The sequence below is a fragment of the Trachinotus anak genome, unplaced genomic scaffold (genome assembly GCF_046630095.1).
Source record: "Trachinotus anak isolate AG129_WGS33_773 ecotype Australia unplaced genomic scaffold, CSIRO_AGI_Tana_v1 ptg000003l, whole genome shotgun sequence".
In the NCBI taxonomy this organism is placed as follows: Eukaryota; Metazoa; Chordata; class Actinopteri; order Carangiformes; family Carangidae; genus Trachinotus; species Trachinotus anak.
In genome coordinates, this window is record NW_027273854.1 from 18,177,915 (window position 1) to 18,204,305 (window position 26,391).

General features: G+C 41.0%; 1 protein-coding gene across 4 annotated transcripts; it reads right to left on the reverse strand.

Moving 5' to 3' along the window:
- Nucleotides 1-4,309: 4,309 nt before the first annotated feature.
- On the reverse strand, nt 4,310-24,407 carry slc29a4a (solute carrier family 29 member 4a). Of its 4 annotated transcripts, XM_071474273.1 has the most exons (12): nt 24,172-24,407; nt 21,766-22,146; nt 18,089-18,220; nt 17,828-17,941; nt 16,831-16,959; nt 15,364-15,438; nt 14,997-15,265; nt 12,483-12,603; nt 12,105-12,292; nt 9,064-9,304; nt 8,305-8,436; nt 4,310-8,040 (listed from the first exon to the last, which is right to left on the reverse strand). In XM_071474273.1, exons 2-12 carry the CDS (start codon nt 21,998-22,000, stop codon nt 8,033-8,035), a joined length of 1,644 nt encoding a protein of 547 aa, XP_071330374.1. In that variant the 5' UTR covers nt 22,001-22,146; nt 24,172-24,407; the 3' UTR covers nt 4,310-8,032. The 4 variants fall into 4 exon arrangements, with proteins under 4 accessions (XP_071330374.1, XP_071330375.1, XP_071330372.1 ...); XM_071474274.1 differs by having other exon boundaries at nt 4,310-8,436; nt 15,006-15,265; XM_071474271.1 differs by having other exon boundaries at nt 4,310-8,436.
- Between the last annotated feature and the right edge of the window lie 1,984 nt (nt 24,408-26,391).

Consider the following 26,391-nt stretch of genomic DNA (forward strand, 5'->3'; position numbering starts at 1 on the left):
GTCCCTCTGGCAGTCTCTTCTTCTCTGACTTTGTCTCCTTTCTCCCATCTCATTCATCACCACTCCCACCTCTCTCTCCTTATCCCTCCAAACCTTCCTGTTTTAGCCATTTTTCCTCATCTCCTCTCTCTCCTGCCCTCTTCCTCCTCTTTCACCTTGGTTATGTTCTCACTCTTTTCTCTGTTTCCTCTATTGTCCTTCTCTTTCACCCTGCTTCCTCCTCTCTGTTGCTCCTCTGTTATTTCTCACTTATTTTTACCCCCCTCTGTCACTTTAATTGTACATATAACCTGTATTTGTCTTTCTCTCTCCTCCTTACTTTATTAATTCACCGTTGGTCTTCTGTTAAGTCGGTTTTATTTATAAAGCAGAGCAGGGTTGTCTCAGGAAATCAGGGAGAAAGAGCAGGACGAGCAACAGAGGAAAAATCCCTCTATAGGATGTACGGATGTGCAGTAGATATTCATGTACAAAGACCACAGCAGTAACAGAATAAAAGTATGAGGAAGCAGTAAAACTGATGCTGCAGTTTGACATGCATCAGCACATCAGACCAAAGGTTTAACTTACACTAGGTTTCCTTTCCAATATCTTTCTGACCATTGGATATTTCTTTATGATCTGATACTGTATTTGTTTAGACATCAGTGATAAAGTTCCTCTTTTTTTTTTACCTGTTTTTAATTAACACATTAAGAGTAGCAGCAAATGTGAGATGCAGAACAAGAACAGGACGCCTGTATTTTTTACAAATTTCAGGGAGATAACAGAAACATCAGTACTCAAACCCTGTGTCCTTGACATTAAATGTCCCACTTTCTTCCAAAAAGACAGAATATATGTTGGGAATACCAATGTACAGGATGTGGGTATGATCGACCATTGCAGATCCGCACTCCGTTCAACAGCCGGATGATATTAATTATGTTACAGCTGATTTCTACTTAGTAGTCACAAAAACCCAGATTTGTATTATTTCCTTGTCCCAGCCTCACCTTATATGATTTATTTAGTTCTTTATTCACTGGGGTGAGACTGTTTTATCCCTTGCTTTTATTACATTTACATTATAAGCATATACACTACTGGTTGTAAGTTTAAGAATGCTGCATTTTCCCAGTTTGTATCAAAGCAATTCAAGTCCAGTGAAAAACCTGGAATTGTATAAATGTAACTGGTAAACTGCTGAGGTAAAAAAAAAAAAAAAAAAGTTAGTTTAGGTCAATAAAAACGTTTTTTTTTTTTTAAAAAAAGGTAATGTCATAAAAAGAACATTTTCAGGGATGAAGTGATCGGTTAAAAACTTTCCTGCAGGTTCATCCTACAGCAAGACAATGACCCAATACATTAGAGGAAAACAGACAGTAGCTTCACATGATGGAAGAGCGGCACAATCTCCGGACTGAAACCACATGGAGCTGGTTTGGGATGAACTGGACAGAAGGTGAAAGCAAAGCAAACAGCAGTAGTGTTGGCACAAACCCTCTGAACAATGTTTCACTTCCAATGTAGAAACAATGCCACAAGTTTGTTCAAGTGTTGAATGAGTCAAAAAAGTTCTGTTAAACAAACAGAATCTGTGATTCCTTTTTGTTAAATGTCCAGTTGTTTATTTGTTCTATGCTTTAATTTTCAATAAAAACTAGACTTACTATCTCATTGTCGTATGGGTCACAATTTCCCCTTCCTGAGTTACAACATTGAATAATGGCCAGAAGTGTTTTTGCAGAACATTATGGCATCACAGTGAAGTTGACCTTTGACCATTTGCATATAAAATGCTACCACTTAATTTTATCATTATGACATTTGAGCTAAATTGTGTAATAATTAGTGCATGAATTTAGGAGTCATGGCTAAAACGTGTTTTGTGAGGTCCTTTAACCATCAAATTCTAAGCACGTCATCCTTGAGCTCAAGTGAATGTTTGTGCCAAACTTGAAGAAAATCCCTCAAGATGTAACTGAGATATCACATTCAGTAGGCCAAAACTGTGTGTTTTGGGAGGTTTCTGAGATCTTGACCTTTGACCTTTGATCACCAAGATCTAGTAAGTTCATCCTTGAGGCCATGTGGACATTTGAGCCAAATTTTAGTAAGTTCCGTCAAGGCATTACTGAGATATCATGTTCAGAAGAATGGGACGCAGGTATGGAGGGGAGGACAGACAAACCCAAGACCATTATGCCTCCAGTTCTGTCTGTCCTAAAATAGGAGAATGGTTCTGCTCTAAAACCTGTGAGAAGTTGTCAATTTTTGATTCTCTCCTTTGGAGTCTGAGACATTGCAAAAAAATGGAAAATCTTTGAGTACATGGAAAAATTGTGACTGTCCCAGCAGTTCATGACTGGCACAAAGTCTGTAAGATATTAACAGATCCTGTTGTAATTATACATGAATTTTTTCTAATATGAATTTGTGATAACAAGATATGAGACAAATATATTAAGGGAAGTATTAAAAAGAAGGTGACTGATGTCATTTTCAAATGTCTTCCATCGAGCTCTGTCCTACTTCTGGTTTACCACGTCCACACCACAGAGACAATAAAGAAGAACAACGACACTACTTAATGATGTGAAAATGCCACATGTTGCATTTTCACATCAATGAACGGCCAATATTTATTCAGACAAAGAAGCTGTTTGCAGATAAGGTTGGTTCTGCATTTTGCATTTTATGGCAGTGATACTGATTTATGGCACAAAAAAAGAGGGCGCCATGTGTCCAAGTTTCTTGCACAAACATGTTTAGACAAGTTATAGGCAGACAGATAAATTTAATAAACATCTGAGAAAGGAAACAGTGAGTTCATGAAACATATTTTAGAGCAGCAATAATGTTGCTCTGAGTTTTGTTCATGGTCCTCACACTGAGACAGCAGCAGCAGCAGCAGCATTAAAACACAGAGCAGTGCAGACTACCAGACCTCTTTTACCCTTCCTCTCTCTTTCTGCCTTCTTGTCTCCTCCATCTTGCCTCTCCTCCTCCTCTTCCTCCTCTCTACAGTATGTGGAGCAGAATGACTAATGATCAGTTGCTCTGTCACACACCAGAGACTTTCTTTCCCTGCAGCTACATCCAAAATTAGCTTACACACACAGACACAGACACAGACACACACAGGCCCGCGCATACACTCATGTGAGCGTGCACACACATGAACACCCAGATATTCATACAGAAGGTACATGCACACACAGAGCAAGAGGTGCAGCTCCTCCAGAGCACTTTGACCTCTCCAACACTATCAACACAAGATGCACTGGAAGATCTAAAGGAGAAGATGATCTGTTTCAGGTTTGCATGGTTGTGTAGAGATACTGTCCCGACCAGAGGTGTCAAAGGTTAAAAAAAAAAAAGGGAGACTTTCCCTCTACAAGAAGCTCTTTCTTTAATTCTTTCAGGGGTGTCTGACGTAGATATGAAGCTAAATAAAGACACAACCTCTGACCTGTGATAACTCCCCTCTCTGTTATGTGTATGGACCTGAAGTGCTTGTGTGGCACTGTCCTCGATGCTGTTCTCTGAGCAGCAGTGCTCTCTGCTGGAGAGAAGCAGCGACCACAGATTTCTGTCACTACCTGGCTTCACTTCATTTACTGATCCCTACTGGGAGAAGTCAGACCCATGTTTGAGGACACTTCAGGCAAAAGGACGCTTGCTCTCGACAGATGGAGGGTTACCACTTCAAATTTCTTGTCTCTGTTCTTCTTGGCTGCTGCAACCTGCTCACTGACTCCAGCTCTATTGAAGACACATGACAAACTTACAGCTGACCGGATCAAACCTGTTACTTATGCTTCACATCAACCCAGATACCTCTCAGTAATAGAAATATCAAACATTTATAATAATGCCTGGATTCTAAAAAGCCATATATTTCCACATCTGGGCAGAGTCTGGCTGTTATCCTCAGGTATTGACTGAGAGCCGGAAGATTTTCTGTGTATGTGCCAGAATTTGTTCATATGTGGAAGTAGCATCTTTCAATCACGCTGTATGTGGGCCAGATTTGAGCCGTGGATCTGGGCATATACTGGCCCAGAAGAAAACAAGTACGTGGCCCAGATATGGGCCGGATTTATTTTGCTATCTGGGGAGGTTTTGTGGTGCAGAACTGTTCTGCTCACAGCTGTTTAGACAGGAAAAAAATCAGACTGACTAAATGAGGTTGCTTCCTGTTTTGACAGACACAGAGAGGCTCGGATCTAAACCATAATATGTGAAAACAGACTTTTCTCCTTCCATGTAAATATGCAACAGCAGAAATAGCAACAACACACATAAATGAAGCAGCAGACGAAGATGTAAACAACTGTTTATTAAGCGCTGCTGATGGTACAATGTTGGGCACAAACAGACTCTTTTGGGTAAATCCCTTAGTTTAAAATGAAATGATGTAGCTTATGTACAACAAAATAAAATGTCAGGAGAATTTTGCACCTGCTTAGAAAGTTTTGGAGCAAGATATCAGTTGCATTTTGATAGGTTAAGCAATGAATATTATTTTTGGGCAGAAATAGTGTTAGTAATAGTAATTTAACATTGAGAGTTGAATAGCTACAATTTCCATCCAACCTTGGTTCCCCTCATGAGATCATTTCTCTCCTGCTTCTGAAACCAGACAGATGTAGTCCGAAGAATCAGGGCCTTGAGCTAAATACAGTCTGGCTGTTGAATCATTCAGTTGTATATATGGATATTACATTAAGAAGCTGATTTGACACCCAACCGTTATGCAATAAAGACACCAGCAAAAAGGCCAAATTCAGTTCACTGCCCCCAATTCTTAGCTTGAATCACTAAAGCTCTTAAACTATTCTTTTGTCACAAATATCATCTGCAAAATATCTTATGTTACAGTTGATATATACATGTAAACAGTGCAGCATCTATATGTAACACTGTCCTTGAACACCATACTGTTATTTCACAGTGTGCAGTCTAAAATTATCAGTATGAGATGGTTTCTGAAGAAATTCTTTGCTGTTAGCGATGAGTAAAATAAAAGTTAGCTCAGGCTGTGGCTGATGTCAAAAAACAGAAACAGGAAGTTACAGGGCGAGCTGTCAAATATGAGATGTTATGGATGAGATATAATGCAAAATTAAAAAAGAAGTTATTTTCCATAGAGTGAATGTTTTTCCCCAGCGGTGAAATAACCTACAAACTCCAGAGTAGCTTTCTATCCTCTATCAGGGGCAAAGATGTCACCTCATGATTATGTTTCCTCTCTGCTCCACAGTGCTTTTTGCTCCCTGCCTTCATATTTTAGTGACGTCTATTCAACTGTTAAACTCATCATAAAAAATATGGATAAAGGTGTCAGCTAATGCCAAAAATATCTTGTGAAGTGATAAATTATTCATCGCCCATGGAAAAAAAGTGTTCATACAATTACTCTTACAGCAGGTTATTAGATTCATTCATAAGATTTGAAAGTGGCTGTTTTAAACAATCAAAGTGTCATTTTCTCCACTGAACAGTTTAAAGTTTGAACTGGTTATAGCAATGGAAAATCACTATGCTGGTTTTAGGAAAATTACAGTGATGCAATTCTTTGAAAAGTGGGATCTCCCTTCTCTCAAAATGTCAAACTGTACTTTCTACCACAGAAAGAGAGAAACAGGAGTAAAGAGACTTTCCATGTCCTTTAATGACACATCTGACCAAAAATAACTAAAAACACCATCAAACCCAGCAGCTCACTCAGAGCGACAAGGCCCCGGGCAGTATGGCACCTTCAGCACAGCGGGACATACATATAGTAATGAGGTTATCTCCCAAATGGCACCCTGCCATTGTTCAAGCAGCACTGACAGTAGGCTCCATTCAAGCCATCACCTACATTATGTAGTGCACTTGGTGGCTTCTACACTGAGGCCTGTTTTCTCCATAATGTATAAATGAACTCTGCTGATCCTCTATCGCTGAAAAATTAATCAAATCCAACAGGAACTAAGAAGCTGCTGCATCTGTCTTGGAAAATAAAAAATAAAGGAAGTAGGTGGTTTCAGGATCGCTTCTGCTAAACAAAGCTACAAAAAATATGAATCTGGTACTTTCTAGAGGCTTTCACATGGATAAAATAAAAGCTCTTCACTGCCTTGAGTGCATTTTATTCTGTATATTTACAACTTTACATTCACTCATCTCTCAGATACTCTGATCAGTAACAGGCAGACTGTTTGGCACTAACTGTTTTTTTCCTCCATAATATCCCACATCATTACGTGGAAGTTAAACACAGACACAGTTCAGAGAGACAAAGAGGGGACACAGACCATTTATGAGAATTCTTACCAACACTTTGTTCTGTTTTCAGCCATCAGTGGCTGCACGACGTGATGTGGGCCTCACCAAACAGACTGAAATCTGCTCACGCTCTTCTTCTTTTAGCATTAGAGTGATGGACGAGCGGCTGCCGATGGCAATGCAGATGATCCTAACAACTACAAAAAGGTTTAACATCATTTCTTACTAGTTATTTCTCATATATACTGTATATGTCTGATAAAATGAAAATGAAAATAAATACAACTGAAGCCTTTTCAATTCAGATTAGACAAACAAGCTGAACAAAGACAAAACAGATGGACTGACTCAATGAAAAGTGTCTTAATATCTTAATGACGTGTATGTGACTAAAGGGACACTGTAACTCCCTTAAAGGGGCTATTTGTAAGTTGTCCATGCTGCCAAATCTGGTTTCTTGTCAGGAGCAGGTGGTGGTGATTGTCACTTGACAAGAACTTCAGCCATCTTTGTCTTTACAATACGACAGGTTATATACGCCGCCTCCAAGCAGCTCTACGTCTTCAGGGCAGACTGGAGGCCATCGCCATCGGAAAGTGATGAGGCAGGACGGGGCTAGCTGGTTAGCATGCTAACTCCAGTAGAAAAAAGATGTGATAGCGAAAGAATTAAAATTGACGTTGTTTTCTGTTGCAGAAAACACAGCTCTGAGTAAAGGAATGAAGTTTGATGGTGAACTCACGATGTTTCTTCTAGACTGGTGCATAAACAGCTGTTAATGCTAATGTTAGCTATGTAGCAATAGCAGAACTTACAAATAGCTCCTTTAAAGACACAGTAAAATAATAAACACATTATTGAAAGGTTAAACTCTGCCTCACTGTGTTAACAGTTCAGTCATCTCTTGGTACCTGCTAAATATTGTTTGATATCAAATTCCCTTTTTCTCTTCCTGTAAAATGTAGCAAATTTTCCCATGACTCACCTTGAACTCAGGGGCTTCTACAAACATTTGAATGAAGTGTGTGTTTGTTCATTTGGCAAAAACTTCCAATTATGTAATATTTCCAATTATGTAAATCCCAGCTAGCAAAATGAAACTTCTGGCCCAACATAAGCCTGGGTCCTTGGCCCAAGATGTTTCAACAGCATCCGACAATCATGGTGTATATGGGCCAGTAACTGGGTGTACACTGGGCCAGAAGAAAACAATCATGTGGTAAGTGGTAAGTATGAGCTGAATTTTTATTTGCTATCTGGGATCCCTCTCATCATTATACCCATGTGAGTCCACATGTTCCATTATACTCAAAAAAGCATCACATTACTAAAGCTAAAAACTCTTTTACTTTTAGTGTTTTTAAATGGTGCAGTGAGAGGATTTTGAAAACATTACCCAAATCAAATCGCCATGGAGAGTGAAAAAATAGCAGTCATATTTTCATCTGAGGAGATTATAATGAGGAAACAGCTGAAACAACAGGTCCAGAAAAACCCACACTGACATCATATCTATTTTGAACAGGGACAGCTCAGAGAAATCATGAAATGCAACTTATGTGACCCAGGACACAAGTTCTCCTTGAAAACTGTGAGCTGCTCATTCCCTGCTGCGAAACATCACTTGACTCTACACTGTACAAATGTCAGCCGGTCCGTTCACACACACACACACACGCAGACAATAATTACGCTGTGAGACACTCAAACGGTGGACAGTTCCTGTTCTTCACCTCCAGTGAAAAGTTCATCACAGCAGAAATTGTCATCTGGGTCACCAGGCTGGAGAATGAGTGAGTGGAGAAATCTGCTAAATTTTCATTGTTTAACATCATTTCCTCTAACCCTAAATTTCACTTTTTGTCTCTTCTACGTCCTCCTTTAGCCAATGAGCCAAATGGGAGCATTATTTGGACAAAGGAGAATCTATGAGATGTAAGAGGTCCATCAGTCTGTACTGCTTCTCCTTCCAGGATCTTATGTGTGTACATGTATGTGTGTTTACACCCATGTCTTAATCGTGTGTAGACATTCAGTACCCTGTACCATTGGCGGGTGTGTGTATGTTGAGCGCAGAGAAGCGTGTTCCTGCCCCGGGAGCGGCGAAGCTGTAAGCTGCATACGCCACAGCGGAGCCCACCATCAAGCCTGTCATATAGGAGACTGTCATGGTGTTCCCTGGAGAGGGAATCAGAGAGCAGAGAATGAGTGTGGAGCTGATACAGAGACAGAGCAGGAAACAAGCTTCTCCAGTGTGAGATGCTACTCTGTCCTGTGATGTGGTGTCACAGCTGTTTACTTGACATTTTGGGGAAACAGCTAGCCTGGCTAAGCCCAAAGGTAACAAAATCCACCTATGAGCGCCCCTAAAGATAATTATTTAACAATTCTATCTCTTCAGATAGAGATTAAACAGGATTGCAACCAGTGATTATTTTCAACCAATTCATCTTTTGACTATTTTTTGATTAGCTGATAAACATGTGTATGTAAAACATCAGAAAATTTTGAAAACAGCAAAACTGTCATCAATATTAGCAGTAACCTAAGATGAACTTGATCCAGTCACCAAAACAAGAGAAAAACTCAAAAATATTCCGTTTGCAGAGGAGAGCAGCAAATGGCTCCATTTGAGAAGCTGCTTTTTTATGATAAATGACATAAATGATAAAGAGCTTATCGACATTGTTTTGATTAATTTTCTGTTGATCAGATAAGCAACTTAGAGATCAACATCACTTCAGTGTGTCAAAGCTAACATTTACAAACTACCTCTAAATACAGCCATCGAAATGAACTACTCACCTGCCAGCTCCCTCTGTTCGGGCGGCACTTTACCAGCAGCCTGAATCATCGGCACAGACCCAAAGTATCCGTTGGTGACTCCCATGAGGAGGGAGAAGAGACAGGGCCAGGCAGGATGGGACAGGGTGGGTGCGCTGGCCGGGTACACGCACATGACGAACAGAGGGATGAAAATCACTCTGAGGCAGGAGAAGAAGAGCAGGCGGCCTCCAGACCAGTCGTACGGCAGCGCTGCCAAGATCTGCGGAGCGGGGGATATTTCAGTGATGCTGGAGGGTCTACCAGCTGCTTATGGCTCTTCACTGGGAGGCCACTTGCCAGAGAGCACAACAAATGAATCAAAAAGCACTCTATTCTATTCCGTCTTTTCACTTCTATTATGTTCTACTCCTATTCCTCTTTCTTATCATGACTTTTTTTTTTTTTTTTACCTCTAAGCTACCTTAATTTTCCTCTCCAAGTTTCTATTTAATTTCTCTTCTCCTTATCTCTTTTTTCCTCCATTTCAGCAAAAAGCTAAATTTGCTGTGAGGACAAAGTCAAAGCATAGAATCCAAACAATTTTCACTCAATCAACTTTTTTCCCTTTAAAGTCAAAATTATGACTTTAGGACACCAGATAAGGTTTCATTTCTGAATATTCAGATAGAGCCTTTAAGCTAAGAGCAATTATCCAAAAATACACCCGAGTTTCCCCAGCCTTACGCTCAGGTTTAATAAATGGGGCAACTCCTTCAACAATTTCACAAGGTTAACTTCAGTGTTCAAGTTTGACTTTGTCTCTTCAAAGCTTATGTGGAGCAGAGAAGCCTGAAAAATACAATTAAATCACAGAATCTCAGGAAGGGTGGAGTGATAAAGGATCACTCCCATGTTTTCTGGTGTTGCCAGCACTTGATCCAGTAGACGTTATTCTCAAGAGAGTAACCAGACTTACAGTTCTTCCTATACACACTTGTAATTGTTACAATAGTAATCACAAATATAAGCTGGATAAAAGTAGCCTCATCAAACCTCACTCAGTCGACTCTGAGGCTACATCTGACCTCACAACTGCAAATCAGCTTTATCTTTTCTACAAAGATGGATCAGAGGTTACCTGAGGCTATGAATGCCTAAATAAAAATACAACTAATACTTTCTACAAAACCTTAAATAACTTTTTTTTGTGCCACATGGGGGCAGCAGACACAATCTGTAAACACAATATCTTTTCAGTTGATACAGCAGACAGTGGGCCCACTGCTGGGTGGAGGGTTGGGCGTCACTGGGGTGCGATGCCTACTCATGCGTACCAACCCTCCATCTTCCAGAAGAAATTTTGAAGTTACTCACTAATTAACAATTAGTGTGTCGTCTGCATTATGTGATGTAAGATGTGAGTAATGAGGAAAGCTGTTTGTCATGCAGTTTCCCACAGTGAGACGTTGTTCAGCCAGAGAAGCAGACGTAGAGACACTGAGGATGCTGCAACCTGCAGGTGTCTGAGGTCGATCTCTATTGTTATTTACACCCCAATCTCCTGGTTCCCATCCCAACATCCTGTTTTCATCAGTGCAAACTACACAAGCTTTTCCAGATGGTTTCCCATAATATTTTGGATAGTCCAGTAGTAATCTGTCTGTAGGCCTGTTGATGTGTTGTGGCAGTGAGGTTTGGACCTGATTCAGACAAAATAAAGTTCCAGTCCAGCTGGACAGAACATCACACGGTGTTGTCAGTATGTGATTTACTATGTTCCCAGGGCTTCATGAATAATGCCGTGGTTTTACTGAATAAATTGCAAACACTGAATGTCCTTGTTTAGCAAGAAAATCACATCAAGAAAATATTGATGACGCAACAGGTGCAGCAGCCTCTCACAAAGAGAAATGTGAAGAATTCACCTCTCTGTCCCTGAATTCTGCCCAACAATATTGTTGAATTGAGATCTGAATATGAACAACATTTCCCATTATTGTTTGTGATGATTAATCTACACACACACAGAAAAAAAAGTCAGATGCTCATTTGAGTTTTCTGTGGATACAGTTGCTGTCAAACAGGTGCCTGTTTACAATTTCAGCAAATACAGAGCAACATTACCATTCACCTGGAGTCATATTTCTGGTCACCTGGCAAAAATTACTACGATATTTTTTCTATTTTAACTCTGTTGTTGGTAACTACCAACTCCTGAGCCCGTTGCTAATTGTGTCTACCTGACATCTGGTGCTGAGCAGGGTGGGTTTTATCTTTCTGACTGTAATCAAATATTGTAGACATTTTAAAGTGTGTTTGTGTGTGTGTGTGTGTGTGTGTGTGTGTGTGTGTGTGTGTGTGTGTGACTCGCAGCACCCAGTTCTCAGAATGAGCATCACAAGTTCCTTATCTCTCTTCTGACAGACAATTATGACAAGACTGAGCTCTGTTCCCGACGCAGGTCTCTAAGACCCAGTACAGAATTTCCACACTTATTACCCATCTAATAACGATAACACCTTATAAACTGTCATTAAAAATACACTTTTCTTAACTGAAATGAATTATGTGGTCAACCTATTGGTAATCAAATATTTCAATCATTGTTAAAAAGGGTAGCACCTAGTCACCGACACAGTGTGTGATAGCACAAACTTCAGTCAGAACACTAAAAGCGAGGAAAGGCTTCTTCACATGTAATGTTGTACATGCTATCATATTTTAAATATATAATGATTGTGATCTTTACATCAGGTTTTTTAAAGGCCCAGCACACCCACACACTGAAAACACATGCTGGTTGATAAGAGCTTTGCTCAGGTTGAAGGAACTAGACTGGGAATTACATGAAGACACTGGAAACACTGGATTCAAAAATGATAAATGATAATGATAAGAATTCAGGTAAGTTATATAAAAGAAATTGTGTTTATGACGGAAAATGGCCTTGACATCTGTATTTACTGATTAAGGCTGATGAAGCCATATTTACATATATCCTGTCTTTTCTCGATTGTGTCTTCATTTCATTTCAATTATCATTCTGTTTTACATGAAAAGTTAAAAAACTTGAACCTCACCTTGCCAACAAAGTCCGACATGTTAAAGGTGGCCATGATGAGGATGGGGAGCCATTCGCCCAATTTGGGGTTTCGTATCTCTGACTCCAGTCCAGGGAACAGACACAGAGTGATGCTGTAGGTCACAGCTATAGACAGCATGTAGGCCCAGATCACACGGGACACCACGTAACGATGCAAGATCATGTCTGGTTGGAGAGGACACACAAACACAGGGCGATATTTAAAAACCTAAAGCTCCCAGCTGAGCCTACAGTTTCACCAAGAGCACGGTCCTCTTCCTAATAATCACCAAGGGATGCATTTAAATTTCAAGCCCATCTGTTAGAGTCAGAGGGTAATTGAGCAGTGAGTATATGAGATTAACACTGAGAGTACCGCGGACACCAGGCCAGCTCTTCCTTATCTTGGCTTTTGGGGCATCAAATCGCACATAGGTACCACCCACAAAGTCCTCGACGCCTTCTTCTGTCGAGGTCGGTCCTGTCGCACCATTTCCCTGAAGAGACACACAAACAGACCTTTTCTTCAATTTTTTAGATAAAGCAAACAGGGGAGACCACAAAAAGCATCTGCATTATATTAACTCTTAAAGTTCAGCTCTTAATTCTATAAACTATTAGTTAAATCTCTTAATGGTTTTAAAATTAATCGAAAATATTATACAAACTATTAAAAGATCAATTATGGAATCACACAGGGAGACATCATCATTTTGTTGTTCATTTCATGAGAGCACTTGCAAGGCTTTTGAAGGAAATTAACAATTCATTAAGAAAACACTAGAGGTAGACCACACACAGAAAATAAACATATTCTCTGTCAGTACTTTGAACTTCCTCTTTTCACTTTTCCTTTCATTGATAATGGCTTCCTGGCTGCATGACATCAGCTTTTTATGGCAGTGGCTATTAGAGGATGACTGTGAGTAGCTGCAGGTTGATGTAATGATGTTAAAGAGACTGCAGAGAGGACTGCAAATAAGCCCAGGAGCCGCACACACACACACACACACACACACACAAAGAGAGAAAGAGAGAGAGAGAAGACTACACACATATATTTTCTCTTAAATCCAAACATACAGTCACATCCTTCTACTCATGCTTATTTCCATAAACACACTTCTTCATATGCACATCACACAGGTGTGCACAACCAGTTACACACACACACACACAAACAAACACACACACACAGAGATCCATTAGTTGATTAGTGGGAATTCCAGGCCAGAGGGCACCACTCTTCTTGATTATCCCATAATATCGAGCGCTGCCTTGGTTTCCCCCGGCAACCAGAACAAAGAGCCGCCTGAATCAGCCCCCCGACGCAGAAAACATCGCACCAACACATACACACACTATTGCTACTACAGCAACAACATTCAAACACAAGCATGGACGACAGCCTGAGGTGTTTTCCTTTGAAGGCTCACACACACACACACACACACACACACACACACAGACATGGTGTGATGAGGAATATTAGCTTCATGTTTTCAGACTAACAAAGTGCTCATTCAAACATGACTACAGTGTGGGTTTTTCTCCTCTTCTGTCATTTCTGTCTGTCTTTGTCAGGACTGATGTCCTGCTGTGTCCTCTTCCCTCCCTTTCTGTGCTCACTTTCTATTTCTTTTAGTTTTGGCATTTTTTGTCACGATCCCTCCCTCTTCCTTCTCTTGGCAGGTTGCCTCTCTGCACTTGCACACCCCCACCCCCTCTCACCTCTCTTTCCCTCAAGAGATTTCTTCCAACCTTTTCTCATTTTCTGTCTGTTCACAGGAGACCTCAACCTCTCCTTTTCTCTCAAAAACTCCATCTGTCTCCATCTTTTTTCTGCCTCATCCGCACCACTCTCTCTGCTCACCTCATCCCTAATAACTCTTCCCAAAATCCCTTGCTCTTCCTCTCTCAATGTTTCCCTTTTGTGACTGGCAGCCAAAACGCAGCTTGTAAATTTAAATAAATGACTCTGAATTTTACAACCCACACAGCCCTCAATGCCTGTGTGGACGTTTACACTGACAATGGCAAGAGATATACACACACACACACACACACACACACACACACACACTCCTCAAAGAAACTGAGTTGCATCATGACACCACAGTATAGAGTCCTGACATTTCCTCTCTGTCTGAGTTCAGAAAGTGTTTGTTGTTGCAACATTAATGAAGGATTTGATGAATGAAATATGTATAAGGTGGTCCACATGGAGTGGAAGAGTCAGTTTACTTGAAATCCCAGACTTAAGAAAAAAGCTACTAAATCACATTTGCAAAATATAAAAAAAAATGTCTAAAATGTAAAGTTAATCATGTCAAACTGCCAGTGCAGCCAACACAAAAACAGACACTTACTAATCATGATCATTTTTCATCATCAATTACAGTGTAGAGTCACACAACAATCATTTTCTTAACTGAAACATGTAGCATTGGTTCACAGGATTAGCGGAATAGCAGAAAGTATTTTACATGCCATGGACATTTTTTGTTCCATATTGAGGTTAGAGGTAGATGTAGAGGTAGAGGCTGATTAAGTGGACTATACTTTGAGCTAAATGCTAACCTCAGCAAGCTAACATTTTTAAAATTCAACACAAAATGCAATCTATGACCAAACATTTCAATATTTTTGAATTTATATCTCCCTCAAGCTCAACCACCAGCTAGCGCAACCGGTATGTGTCCCAGAATTCAAATTAAAAACTTCATACAAGCTGAAATTAAAAACATTCTAGTGGCTTTGTCAGGCTCAACTTAGCATTTTCTATAATACTGTACATCCATGGTGCTTACATATTCATTATATTCACTGTGTGAATACACAACAGACAGCTGTGCATTCACTATGGTCAAGAAAGTGTCCACAGACTTACAAATCTTACTTCCTCTGCAGTGACATCATGGTGAACCCTGTATCCAGTCCCATTGTCACGCGGGTCATGACCTTTGCCTGGGCCTTTGCCCTGGGCGTGGTTGGTGTAGTAGCGGACAAATCGGGAGCGTCGCACCAGCAGGTGAAGCAGGAAGCAGAGCATCTCCATGCTGATGGAGACTAGGAAGAAGATCAGTGTGTTCCTCCTCTCGTCAGTGATCAGCAGCTTGGTGAAGATGCGAGACAGGGAGATGATCACCCCGGCCGTACCTGGAGAGACAGGAGAGGGTGGCGTTGAGACAGGTTTACAAATATGAACAGAGGAAAATATACAAGATGGAGATCTTTGTCTTTGTGAGGGTACTTACTCTCTCCAGTCATCACTCCTTGTGTGTACCTCTTGGGCAGCATCCCCATGTAACCATAGAAACTGGACTGCTGCACTGGGGAGGGAAGAGGAAGTGGTTAACGGTGGCCTGTAACAACACTTATTTATGTAGCAGCACTGCTTCCTGAAACTCCACTCATCTGTCGAGAGAGCTCTGCTCTGACCTCTGGACCTCTGTTAATCAAACTGTTATTGCTGTTGGCTGAAAAGCTCTGTGTTCACACTTATGGTAACAGCAAGGAAACTGGCTCAGTGTAGGAAACTCATTAGCAGCAGCTGATGAATAAAGCTTCTACTGTGTTTGTGTTTGTGCTGACGCTGCTGCTTGTTCATTTGACAGCTCTGACTGATAACATACATTTACATTTTACTCCATATGTATGTATATATACAGGAGGTGAACAGAACATCATGAAAACTCCCACAGTAGCACAATCACAGTCTAATAGCTCCACAGTAAATATGACTTTTCTGAAAACTTGTGATTTCATATTTTCCATATAGTGACTGTGACAGAAAGGTAACTTCTGAGGTCAAATTACATACAGTATATCTTTATCAGATCTATACCTGCATCTACTGTATGAGACAGTAAAGTAATAATATTCATATCCACTATTTGGGACTATGCATAAATCCTGAAGGAGCAAAAATCAACATTATCATTATTTTCTGTTCAATTTGCCTTATACGCAAATAAAACACTTTTTTGGCAATGGATTAAAGGCGTTACAGTAGAGTTCATTCTTTAAACCTAAAATCATTGATCATTTGACCACTTGGAGGCAGTGAGACAGTTGGAAACACACTGACATATCTTAGCAAACAGTTGCTAATGTAAGTCCAAAATCCACTCAACTTTTAGCCTCCACTAGGGAAATATCTGGCACTTCTGCTCCTCCATTTTCGCCAGCTAGTTGTTAACTTGGTCTGTTAGCCATTTTGTCTTGAGCAGGGTGTGTACAGTCAGTTTTTAGAGCTTATTCACTAAAAACAGCTGCCTACAAACTAGCGGGCCAACTGTTAGCTAACAGTGGCTTACTTAAACAACCAGTAGATATGGAGCAATATTAGCATTAATAACCTGGTGTGTCACTGGCCACCTGATGAAAGCAAGTCTAATATTCACGCCCCTTTTAGCGCTGTTTTTCGTTTCCATCAATTCCTGAGGTAAATATCTTAAGGTGCTGAATACTCAACTATGTTCTCCAGCTATTTGCTCACTCGTGCCGTACAGGTAGTGCACAGTTTTGTTTTTAACAGCTGCCTGCTGCTGATATTTTTGAGGATGGTGAAAATGAACCAAAAAAGTAAAGTTGTGTGTAAAATCAAAACAATGGGCTAAAGGACACTAAAAGTACTCTATAGATCTGAGGGGGACTGCGGAGTAGTAGTAGGTAGGTAGGCAGACAGGAAGACGGGCATGTAGATAAGTAGGCATTAGTACCTGTACATCCGAATGCTACCACTCCCACTGATACAAGGTTGATGATGTAAGCCTGCCTGGTGGTGAACTTTGCCAGCCAGACATCAAACACGCTGACGAACACCAGCGGCCCCAGAGCTAAAACGTAACCTGCAGAAAAAGAAACAGACAGACAGACAGACAGTGAGGAGACGTCTCTGAACTCGGTCATGCTGATTGCACTGAACACATATTTGACAAGGCCGATGCGCGAACACCATCGCTTCCAGCTGAAGTCCAATCCCGAGTTTAATATCTCCAGAGACAAGCTCTTGTACAGACAACACACTTCAAAAGACATCTCCTCAAGGATACATCCAGAGCTATTTTAAGCTGCAGAGGGTAGAGTGGTGAAACCTTTCTCTTTCATACACCGTATATGTGCGGAGATATCCAACTTCTCCTCGGGGAACATACACTTTTAAAGAACCTTTTTTCAATTGTGCTCAAGAATGACTCGTTACATATGGGTAGGCTGAAGAGTTTTAATATTTTTATGTTAGTGTTAACATTTTACACTGCAACAACTTGGTAGCTTTAAAAAGCATCTTTTTAATGAACAATTTTGGACCACATTTAATCTCTCCAGAATCACTCTTCGCCAGCCAATCCGAACCTAAAGTCAAATCTGCCTCAATGTGCACACTTCTACATGAATGGTTTACTTCAACAGCATTGTGAAATGTTATGATAGCTGAAAAAAACTGAGGATGATGTAAGATCTTGAAAGAGAGCCCCATGTGAATTCAGTCTTTGGCAAAGTTTGTTTGAAACACTTTATGACTAAAATACACAGGAGAATTATTGCAGAGTTTTTTCTCTTCCTCTTTATACTGTCTTCTCATTTTTGCTCTGTGTACTCTGCCCTGATAAGCCTTGAGGTTCCCAGAAGGTCATTAACAAATGAGTAGCAGTATAAGTTCATGTAATGAGAGATATATTTTATAATTAGAGATTTGTCTGTCCCTGTCTGACTTACCCACAGTAATTCTGGTGTGCATGCTGAGTCTCTCCACCAGCACATTGTTGAGGATGACGGCCAACAGAGCTACCAGGATGTACGTCAGACTCATGTCGAACACTATGGACGTGCCTGAAACACACGCAAGAGCCATGACTCCTGGGAGTTGGATATGAATGTGAACTCTCCAGGTGTGTACTTGTGTCTGCAAAATTCATGCATCCTCTACTTTTTTGTAAGCACATGCGTGGGTTTATTTGTGCTCATGCATATTTATACCTTCAAACTTGTGGTGCAGGTAGTCCACATCAGTTATGAAACTGTTGTATGGAAGCAGGAAACCCACTCCAGCCAGTAGCATGGCAAAGTAGATGCCATGGTAACGGTCGTCAGGGATCGGCTCCTCAAAGTCTGGGACGGGAATGAGGGAGTCAGGGGGTTAGAGAATTAAAAGAGTATGAAATCACGCTCAAACAGTGGCCATAAAAATGTCTTGAAAACATCCGAATTAGGTCTGAAGCCAACGCACTCCATCTTCATTAAAGCTAATCAGGATGAATGCTGATGGAGCAGGGCGGAGGCGTAGCTGCTGCTCTGCTGATAGAGCAGCTAAAGCTGGAGAGGGCTGTGTTCCTGTTGTGCTGGTTAAAGACTGATCACAGGAACTGTGGGTGAACCATTGGACTAGAAGCACAAGTAGTTTCAGTTTTACAGCTGAGTCAGTGTCATGGTTAAAGTGTGATGTGCAGGTTCTTTATATAACTGTTTATAATCCCCTCCTAATCCTGTGAGCCTGGTATTAATGGCTCCAAATGATCTTTGAGCATTTTGACTTTACAGCAGACTGAAGGAGAAAACCCCAACAATTTATGTCACATCATCATGATTTGTCAAATTTATTATTACGCAAACTGGGGTCATCTATTGATAGCTGATAACCTGCATTTAGCTCGTCAGTAATCTACATCATTTTTTTATAGTTACCTGTTTAATAATCATATTTGCATTTCTGTTGGGTTTGTTGTTTCTGGGGTAAAAAAAAAAAAACTTGACTCACAGGATGTGAAGCAGTTTAGACTTACAGCAACAAATTTGATCAGAATGAAGCAAACTGTGTAATTAGCATAAGCAGTGATACTTTGTCATCGGGGCTGCACAGACAGAGAAGAAGATCCGCGCCTGCAGAAAGTCAAACCTCATTAACAGAGAATCCAATGAAGAGGACACTGCAGCATTGCTCACACTGCGACTGACATTTCAGTACAGGGACTGATAATATGGAAGTGCTTCCCAGAGGAAGATGTTGATGTCTCTTCTTTGTCTCACAGAAGTAAATAAGATCTTAATTGGAGATCAATGATCACCCCCCCCCCCCCCCCCCCCCCCGGAGAAATAAGCAGCAAAGTAAGACATCAAGATATGAGAAATCAATCCTGACCAGTTTGAGAATAACAGGAGAAATACACGAAAAGCAGGAGATCTTATGCTGTGCTTACGGGCCTTCATTTGATTACAATCACAATTTCAGGTGTTGTGCAGGCTCATTTATAAACTAATCACGTTCTCTTTAAGATCTTACTGCCGTCTTTAGAGCTGATTATTTCAGACAAGTAAAGATCAGAACAGCGAGAGAAAAAAAGACTATCTAAAGATCTTAGGAATCGAGAAAAGGAAATACAAAAAAAAAAACTGGTCAAAATCTTATATTGATCTTAAATTGAGACAAAAAAAACTAGACTAACCAAAAAAGAGATCTTATTCTTATATTTTCCTTTCCTCTGGGTTTAGGATGGATTTTTACTTTCCAATGTTCATGTTTAGGGACTGTTTTTTTGGAGGGGGTACAGGGCAAAGCCATCCCAATGTGGTATTCACAACATCAAAGCATCTCAGAACGAGTTTGTGCGAACATTTTGGTTGTTTAGATTATAGATTGTAAAAAGCTGCCTTACTCTACAATGACAACATATCTGAAGAGTCACCTGCGAGTGTGGCAGTGAAGGCACCAGAAACAAGTGGAGCAACATCACCCTTGTCTGACTCCCTATACACTCAAGACACAAAGTGCAGCACACCACGCAGGAAAGTATGAAGACTATACTGACTATCCAAGCACTGATGCACGGCCACATCAATCACAACTCAGTGCAGCTCTGACGGCTCACACATTTCACTGTGTGGGTTACGTTTGAGTTCATCTGAACAAATTACATGTTAGTTCAGGGGTAAATGAAAGTTGTCTTTTTGATGTATCTACTTATGTAACTATTACATAACTACTATAACTGTTTCACAAAGGAGGTATGAAATGAAATATGAAATCAGGACAGGCAAAAAATGTCAAGCTACTCTACCTTCATCTAAAAAATAAATTTAACGAAATGCTAGGATTAAGTCAGTCTTCCCTCTCACACTTCTGAGTTAGTTTTTTTCTTTAGGGGAGAAGGCAGATTCAGTCTGTGCAGAGAAAACATACTCTTTCTATCTTGCTGGCTGCAGACTGAGGTATGGAGATTGACAGCTACAAGAGAAAGCGAGACAGAGGCAAAGGACGAGGAGACAAGGAGCAGAGAGAGGGTTTCTGACAATCTAGGACCCTCGCTGTGTGTCCTCGGTCACTTCTGATTTGATTAACATGCCCTTTGTGCAACCTGAGTAACCAGGCAACACAGCAGTTATTCTGTGAACAGGCCTGTCTACAGGGTTTAACATACACATCCTTTTTCTCATTCGCCTCACTGTTTTCATTCACTCCAGCCTCCACCATCGTCTACAAACACACACTGCGAAAGCCTGTGGTGACGCATTAAATTCTGCCTCGCTTATTTCACATGCAAAATGTAAAGGATAAAAACAAAATTTTGCCCTTGTGGAGCTTTTCTTAAATTTTCTTTTTCCCATGGTAGTAATCACATGACATTCAAAGGAGGGTCTAGCTAGTGTTAGCTGTCTCTCTTTCACAGGCTTATTTGGGTTGAGACTGTCATGGGTCCTGTAATCTCAGATCGACATACGCTCCTCTGTGGTTCACATGACGACACACATTAACTAACATGTGATGTCACAGAGTAAAACAGTATACAATATATATATATATATATATATATGTGTGTATATATATATGTGTGTGTGTGTGTATATATATGTGTATATATATATATATATATTACAGAACAGGGCATTCTTTAAAATGGCTCTGCACTGTCAAGCTCTACTTGCAGTAGCTAATTAGCCTACAAAAAAGAGAAATACCTACAAGGCAAAAATATACAAAATATTGTAAATGTTGAATTTATATAAAGAATAATATCCATATTAACATATTAATATGGATATTGTTAACATAGAGAGTTTAATGTAAGAATGTGGTGCTCTGCTAAATACATTAAGAGACAGAGCTGTTAAATTAATAAATAAATGACAATATGAAACTCTGACTTCCTCCCACAGTCCAAAGACATGCATGTTAGGTTGACTGGTGACTCTAAATTGCCCGTAGATGTGAATGTGAGCGTGAGTGGTTGTTTGTCTCTATGTGTCAGCCCTGCGACCTGTCCAGGGTGTACCCCACCCTCACCCAATGTTAGCAATGTTGGCTCCAGCCCCCCCGCAGTTTCAGATAAGCCATAGAGAGAATGTAGATGGATGGATGACATTATGAATTTACTGGGAACTATGTATCTATGTATCTAAACACACTTTGTTCCTCTGGGTGTTGTAGAGTAGAAGGATACTCATGTGGTCCTTTTTTTTTCATTTTGATAAGTTGTTGTTGTTGAAACATCTATCTCTTTCCTTCCTTCCCTCTTTGTTCCTTGTCTGTCTATTTATAAAGCCAGTACACACACACACACACACACACACACACACACACATACACACACATATACAAATACACACACACACACGTAAACACACAAACACAGTTTGTCAGAACAGAACAGAAACTCCCTCACCGGGCTCGGACAGAGCCAGCACTCCTCGCTCTGGGGCATCTTTATTGATCTCCTCCTCCTCCAGCTGGTACGAGTCGAAGCTGTAGCTCTGCACCACGCCACTCTCTCTTCCCTCTCTCCAGCCCTCCCTCCCCACATCCCTCCATCCAGCTCTTCCTCCATCCCGCCACACATCCCTCTCTTCGGGCGTCTGGGCCGGCGTGGGCCTCCGGCGCTCTGCTCCCACCAAGCTCATCTCTTCACTTCAAGTATGCACAAACACACACACGCACACTTAACACTCCTCGTGGTTCTACAAGCTACACACTCTTGGGAGTGTGCATGTTAAACACAGTGACCCGCTGTGGAGGAGAAAAAGGAGACCTTCAGATGATGGAGGCTCTGCTGGAGGAAACAACAGGAAACAGAAGCAGAAACAGAATTAAAATGCAAAAGAAGACAAATTTCAAAAAATTCTGTCAATGCCTTACTGAAAGTGACAAGACACAAGGTTAGACACTCCAAAGAAACATAGATTGCTGTGTGTGTGTTTGTGTGAGAGGCATATTAAATGAGACAAAGGAGTGACAAAGGATGCAGGACTGGGTGGCAGACAAGGTCAGCGAAAATGCAGCTCTGCGTTCAGGCACTGCATTATATTGTTACTGTACAATGCAGAGAAGAAGAGAAAATCGATTAAAAATTTGACTGATCACAGTTCTGGTGATCAGTTACTTCTATAAGTCATGTATCAGGCAAAAATGTCTAATCATCTCTGGTTCCAACATCTCTAATGCAAAGGATTTTCTGTGTATTGTAGCATCACACGTTGAATATTTTGGACTAAATGGACCAATGTATTAATCAAATAATAGACAAATCAATAGACTCACTCTGTGTCCATTAATAGATTAGTGGAATTAGTCAATCGCATTCTCAATTCAATGATCATTTTGTTTGGTCTATAAAACATCAGAAAATAGTGCAAGATGCTCATCACAAGCTACTAAAGCCCAACGTGACTTCTTTGTACTGTTTATTTTGTCCAATCAGCAAACAACCAAAACCCAAAGTCATTTCCTCTTCAATGATGGAAGTGAGACAGAAGCAGCAAATCTTCACAACGACACGATCAACCAATGTCCTGCAGATGAACTAGACCTAATCGATTAATCATCTAATTATTTCAGCTCTACAGTGAACATCCTCACCTACTTTTAAGCCCCCACCCCGTCATGTTTACATTTAAAGACTCATCTCCAGCTGTCCCTCCTGTCATTACAGCAGCTGTAACACGGCTCAATAACCTGTTTTCATTCACTCCAGTCAACAGGGAACTGTTGAGGGAAATGATACTGTTACAAGATACATCAATATAAATGGGTATTGACATTGTTCCATATGCAAACACACACACGCACACACACACACACACACACACAAAAGCTCATCTATTGTGTTCACCTGTGTGGTTACACAAACACATGCAGAGCGTTGCCACAGGGAGCCACACATCAGCCCGTGGCCCGGCCGCCTGTCTGCTCACCTCTGATGCCCTGAGAGTTAGATTTCAGCCCCGGCCTACAGCATGAAGCAACACAGCTGCTTTTTTGTTATTAGGGTGAGGTCCTATTTTAACCCCCCCCCCCCCCCAGCTGTCTGGAAACTGGCAGGATCAGATGATGTAAGAAGGTTATCATCTCTCTGATGTGGGCTCCTCCTGGCCTCCAGTGGATGTAGAGCAATGAGGAAACAGGTGATTAAATAGTGGACTCCCTCTCCCTGACGTGAAAGCACTGGTCGGATGGAGGTTTTGTGGGTTGTTTTAAACCCAATAATGACTCCACATCACTGGCAACAAGACAGGTGTTTTGCAGTGTTTCCATTTCCAGACTTGAGGCGGCGCTCTCAGCCTTTTCCTTCAAATCAAAAGGCTCCATCCAGCGACTATAATTGATTTGCAGTCTCATGTCACGCTGCAGTTTCTATTGTTTACTTACGAAATCATAGAAATGACCCTCAGGAGTGAGCAACATCACAGAGGCGCCCGATTTCACGCCTTAAGCAGATCACCTGCCAGACAGATCCGTGGATTATAAAACATCCACGAACTCCACATCAATTAACATCACGTGTTGTGCTTGTTATAAAGGTTAAACATTAAAACATTGTAATTAATCAAAGGAGGAGAAAAAGCGCGACGGCTGAGCAGTGAAGGATACACAGAGCATCATCTCACTTCCTCCGCTTCTTCTCTTCCAAATGATCATTAAAAGCTGATCCTCATCAAGTCCACGCAGGTTCATATGTCGCTTTCAGATCCACGCGTGTTTTGGGGTTTTTTTCTTTTTTTTTTTTTTTTTAAGGGCCACCACCGCGCAAAAAACAAAAAACACACAAACAACAGGTTACTAATGGCCGCTTTACCTCCCCCTTGTCTCCCGCTCTCTCGTATCTGCTCCCCGGGTTTTGCAGAAGCGGAGACCTCCCCCCCCCCAGGATCCTCGAAGTGGTCTCTGCCGGTCGGACCTGGTCTCTCCTCAGCCCGTCTCCATCAGACAGAAGGGAAGCCCCGGTGCCGTCTTGCGTACGCTCCTGAACGCACCATCCGGCAGCAGAGAAAAGGGAAGCGTGGATGGTTGGATGAGGAGAGCGAAGGTGGGTGAGGAGGATGAGGGGGAGGGGGAGGGGGGAGAGGAGGAAGGGAAGGGAGGGGAGGGGGTGTTGCCTCTGGCTGTTCATCTCTTGCAATCACTCTTTTCAAAAGCGCTATTAGAGTGGAGGATGAGAGCATCTAAATGCATGACAACTTTTTTTTTTTTTTCATGCAGAACACAGTAAGCACACGTTTTAGGCGATTGCTAAATTATTGATAGTGATTCTTCTTTTTGTATTCATCCTTGAAAGTAGGCTACCATCAAACTGAGCTTAAAAATCTCATTTTAAGGAGGGAAAAGACAGGATGCACGAAGTTTGCAATGATCAGCAGCTACGGATTTCACCCTTTACACCTCAGACACAAACTTTAGAGTATAGCCTATATTTTAAAGGTTACTGAAATGCCACAGCAATAAGTCAGGTATGAATATTATAATGATTTCTAACGACATAGAAAATGCGATAAGATTACTTACAATTCCCTGATTTCACAGTTGGGCTCATAAATCCCTGGAGGACCTGCAGGAATATTAAAAGCTGTGATTTTTCCATAGAGATTCTGTCCTCCTCTCTCCTATTTTTTATCCTTTTTTTTCAGTTTTACTTTTCTTATTGGAATGATATGTGAAGTACATGTGTGCTGCCAAAGCACATAGGTAAGTAAAATAATGGCTAGGAAAAAGAGAACAATGGAGGGGGGAAAAAATCATTATGGCTTTTTCTCTAGGCTCTCTCTTTTTAGATACACACACACACACACACATTCTCTCCTACACACAGACACAATGCTGGCACCGGAGCCTCTGTGTGATTGACAGTTTTATCAGTTCACTTCAATATGCTAATGCTTTATTATTGGCAGGGCCTCCGTCATATTGCACACCCCCACCGTTGCCATAGAAGAATAGAGCCAGATGGGAATTAGCTAAACGGTATAGCTGTCTTTTTAGGTGAACCCCTGGTGCAGCTGCATTGCAGGTTGTGGGTTTGATTCCCACTTACAGTGTCTTTGACGTTGTATACTGTCTTAAAGAAGACAGAGTAAGATGTTTAGACTCCACTAATGCAAAATTCAGATCACCTAACGCTTGGCTCGACATCACAGATCGCATCAAAGATCATCTGTGTAAAATGATGTGCGCTGTGCAGAAGGGTTTAACCCATCAGGAAACTGGATCTGTTCCTGGATTTTAGTCGTTGTTGCATTTACAAATAAAGTCATGCTGATCTTTTAAAGATTATGTGCACAGAGCATTCCTTTTGATATTCTGGGTTTCTTTTTTCGATTACATCAAAATCCAATACATTGTGGAAAATATTGTAAAAGAAATGGCTTGGGTACAAAACTCGTGCAAAAATATTAAAAATGTTAAAAGATGTGAGTAAACTCATTCAGTGGATGGATCTTGCTGTAGGTATCAATTTGCTGCAAATACTTCGGTAGATATTTTCATCAACCAATGACAGAAATGCAAAGACATTCATCAATCCATTAGCTGTACTGCTTATCCTTTGAGGGTCGCAGTGGGGCTGGAGCCAATCCCAGCTGTCACTGGGCGAGCGGCAGAGTACACCCAGGACAGGTCGCCAGTCTATCACAGATCTGACACATAGAAATAAACCATTCACTTCTACAGCCAATTAAACTAAAATGCATGTCTTTGGATTGTGGGAGGCCACCAGAGGAAATATGCAAACTCCACATAGAAAGGCCAGGGTGACCTGATGTCCAAATGGGTATTGTGCATCCTGCATGGACATAAATGCTCTGAGCAAGCGAGGCCCTGGTTCGACTTCCGGCCAGATGGACTCTTCGCTGCATGTCATTCCCCTACTCTCTGTCCCGTTTCCTGTCTCTCTCCACTGTCCTGTAAATAAAGCCTTACAAATCCCCAAAAAATAACAATAATGATTTTTTTTTTTTTTAATGAAAAAGGTCTCGGCTGAACCAGGGTTTGAATCCAGAACCTTCTTGCTGTGAAGCAACAG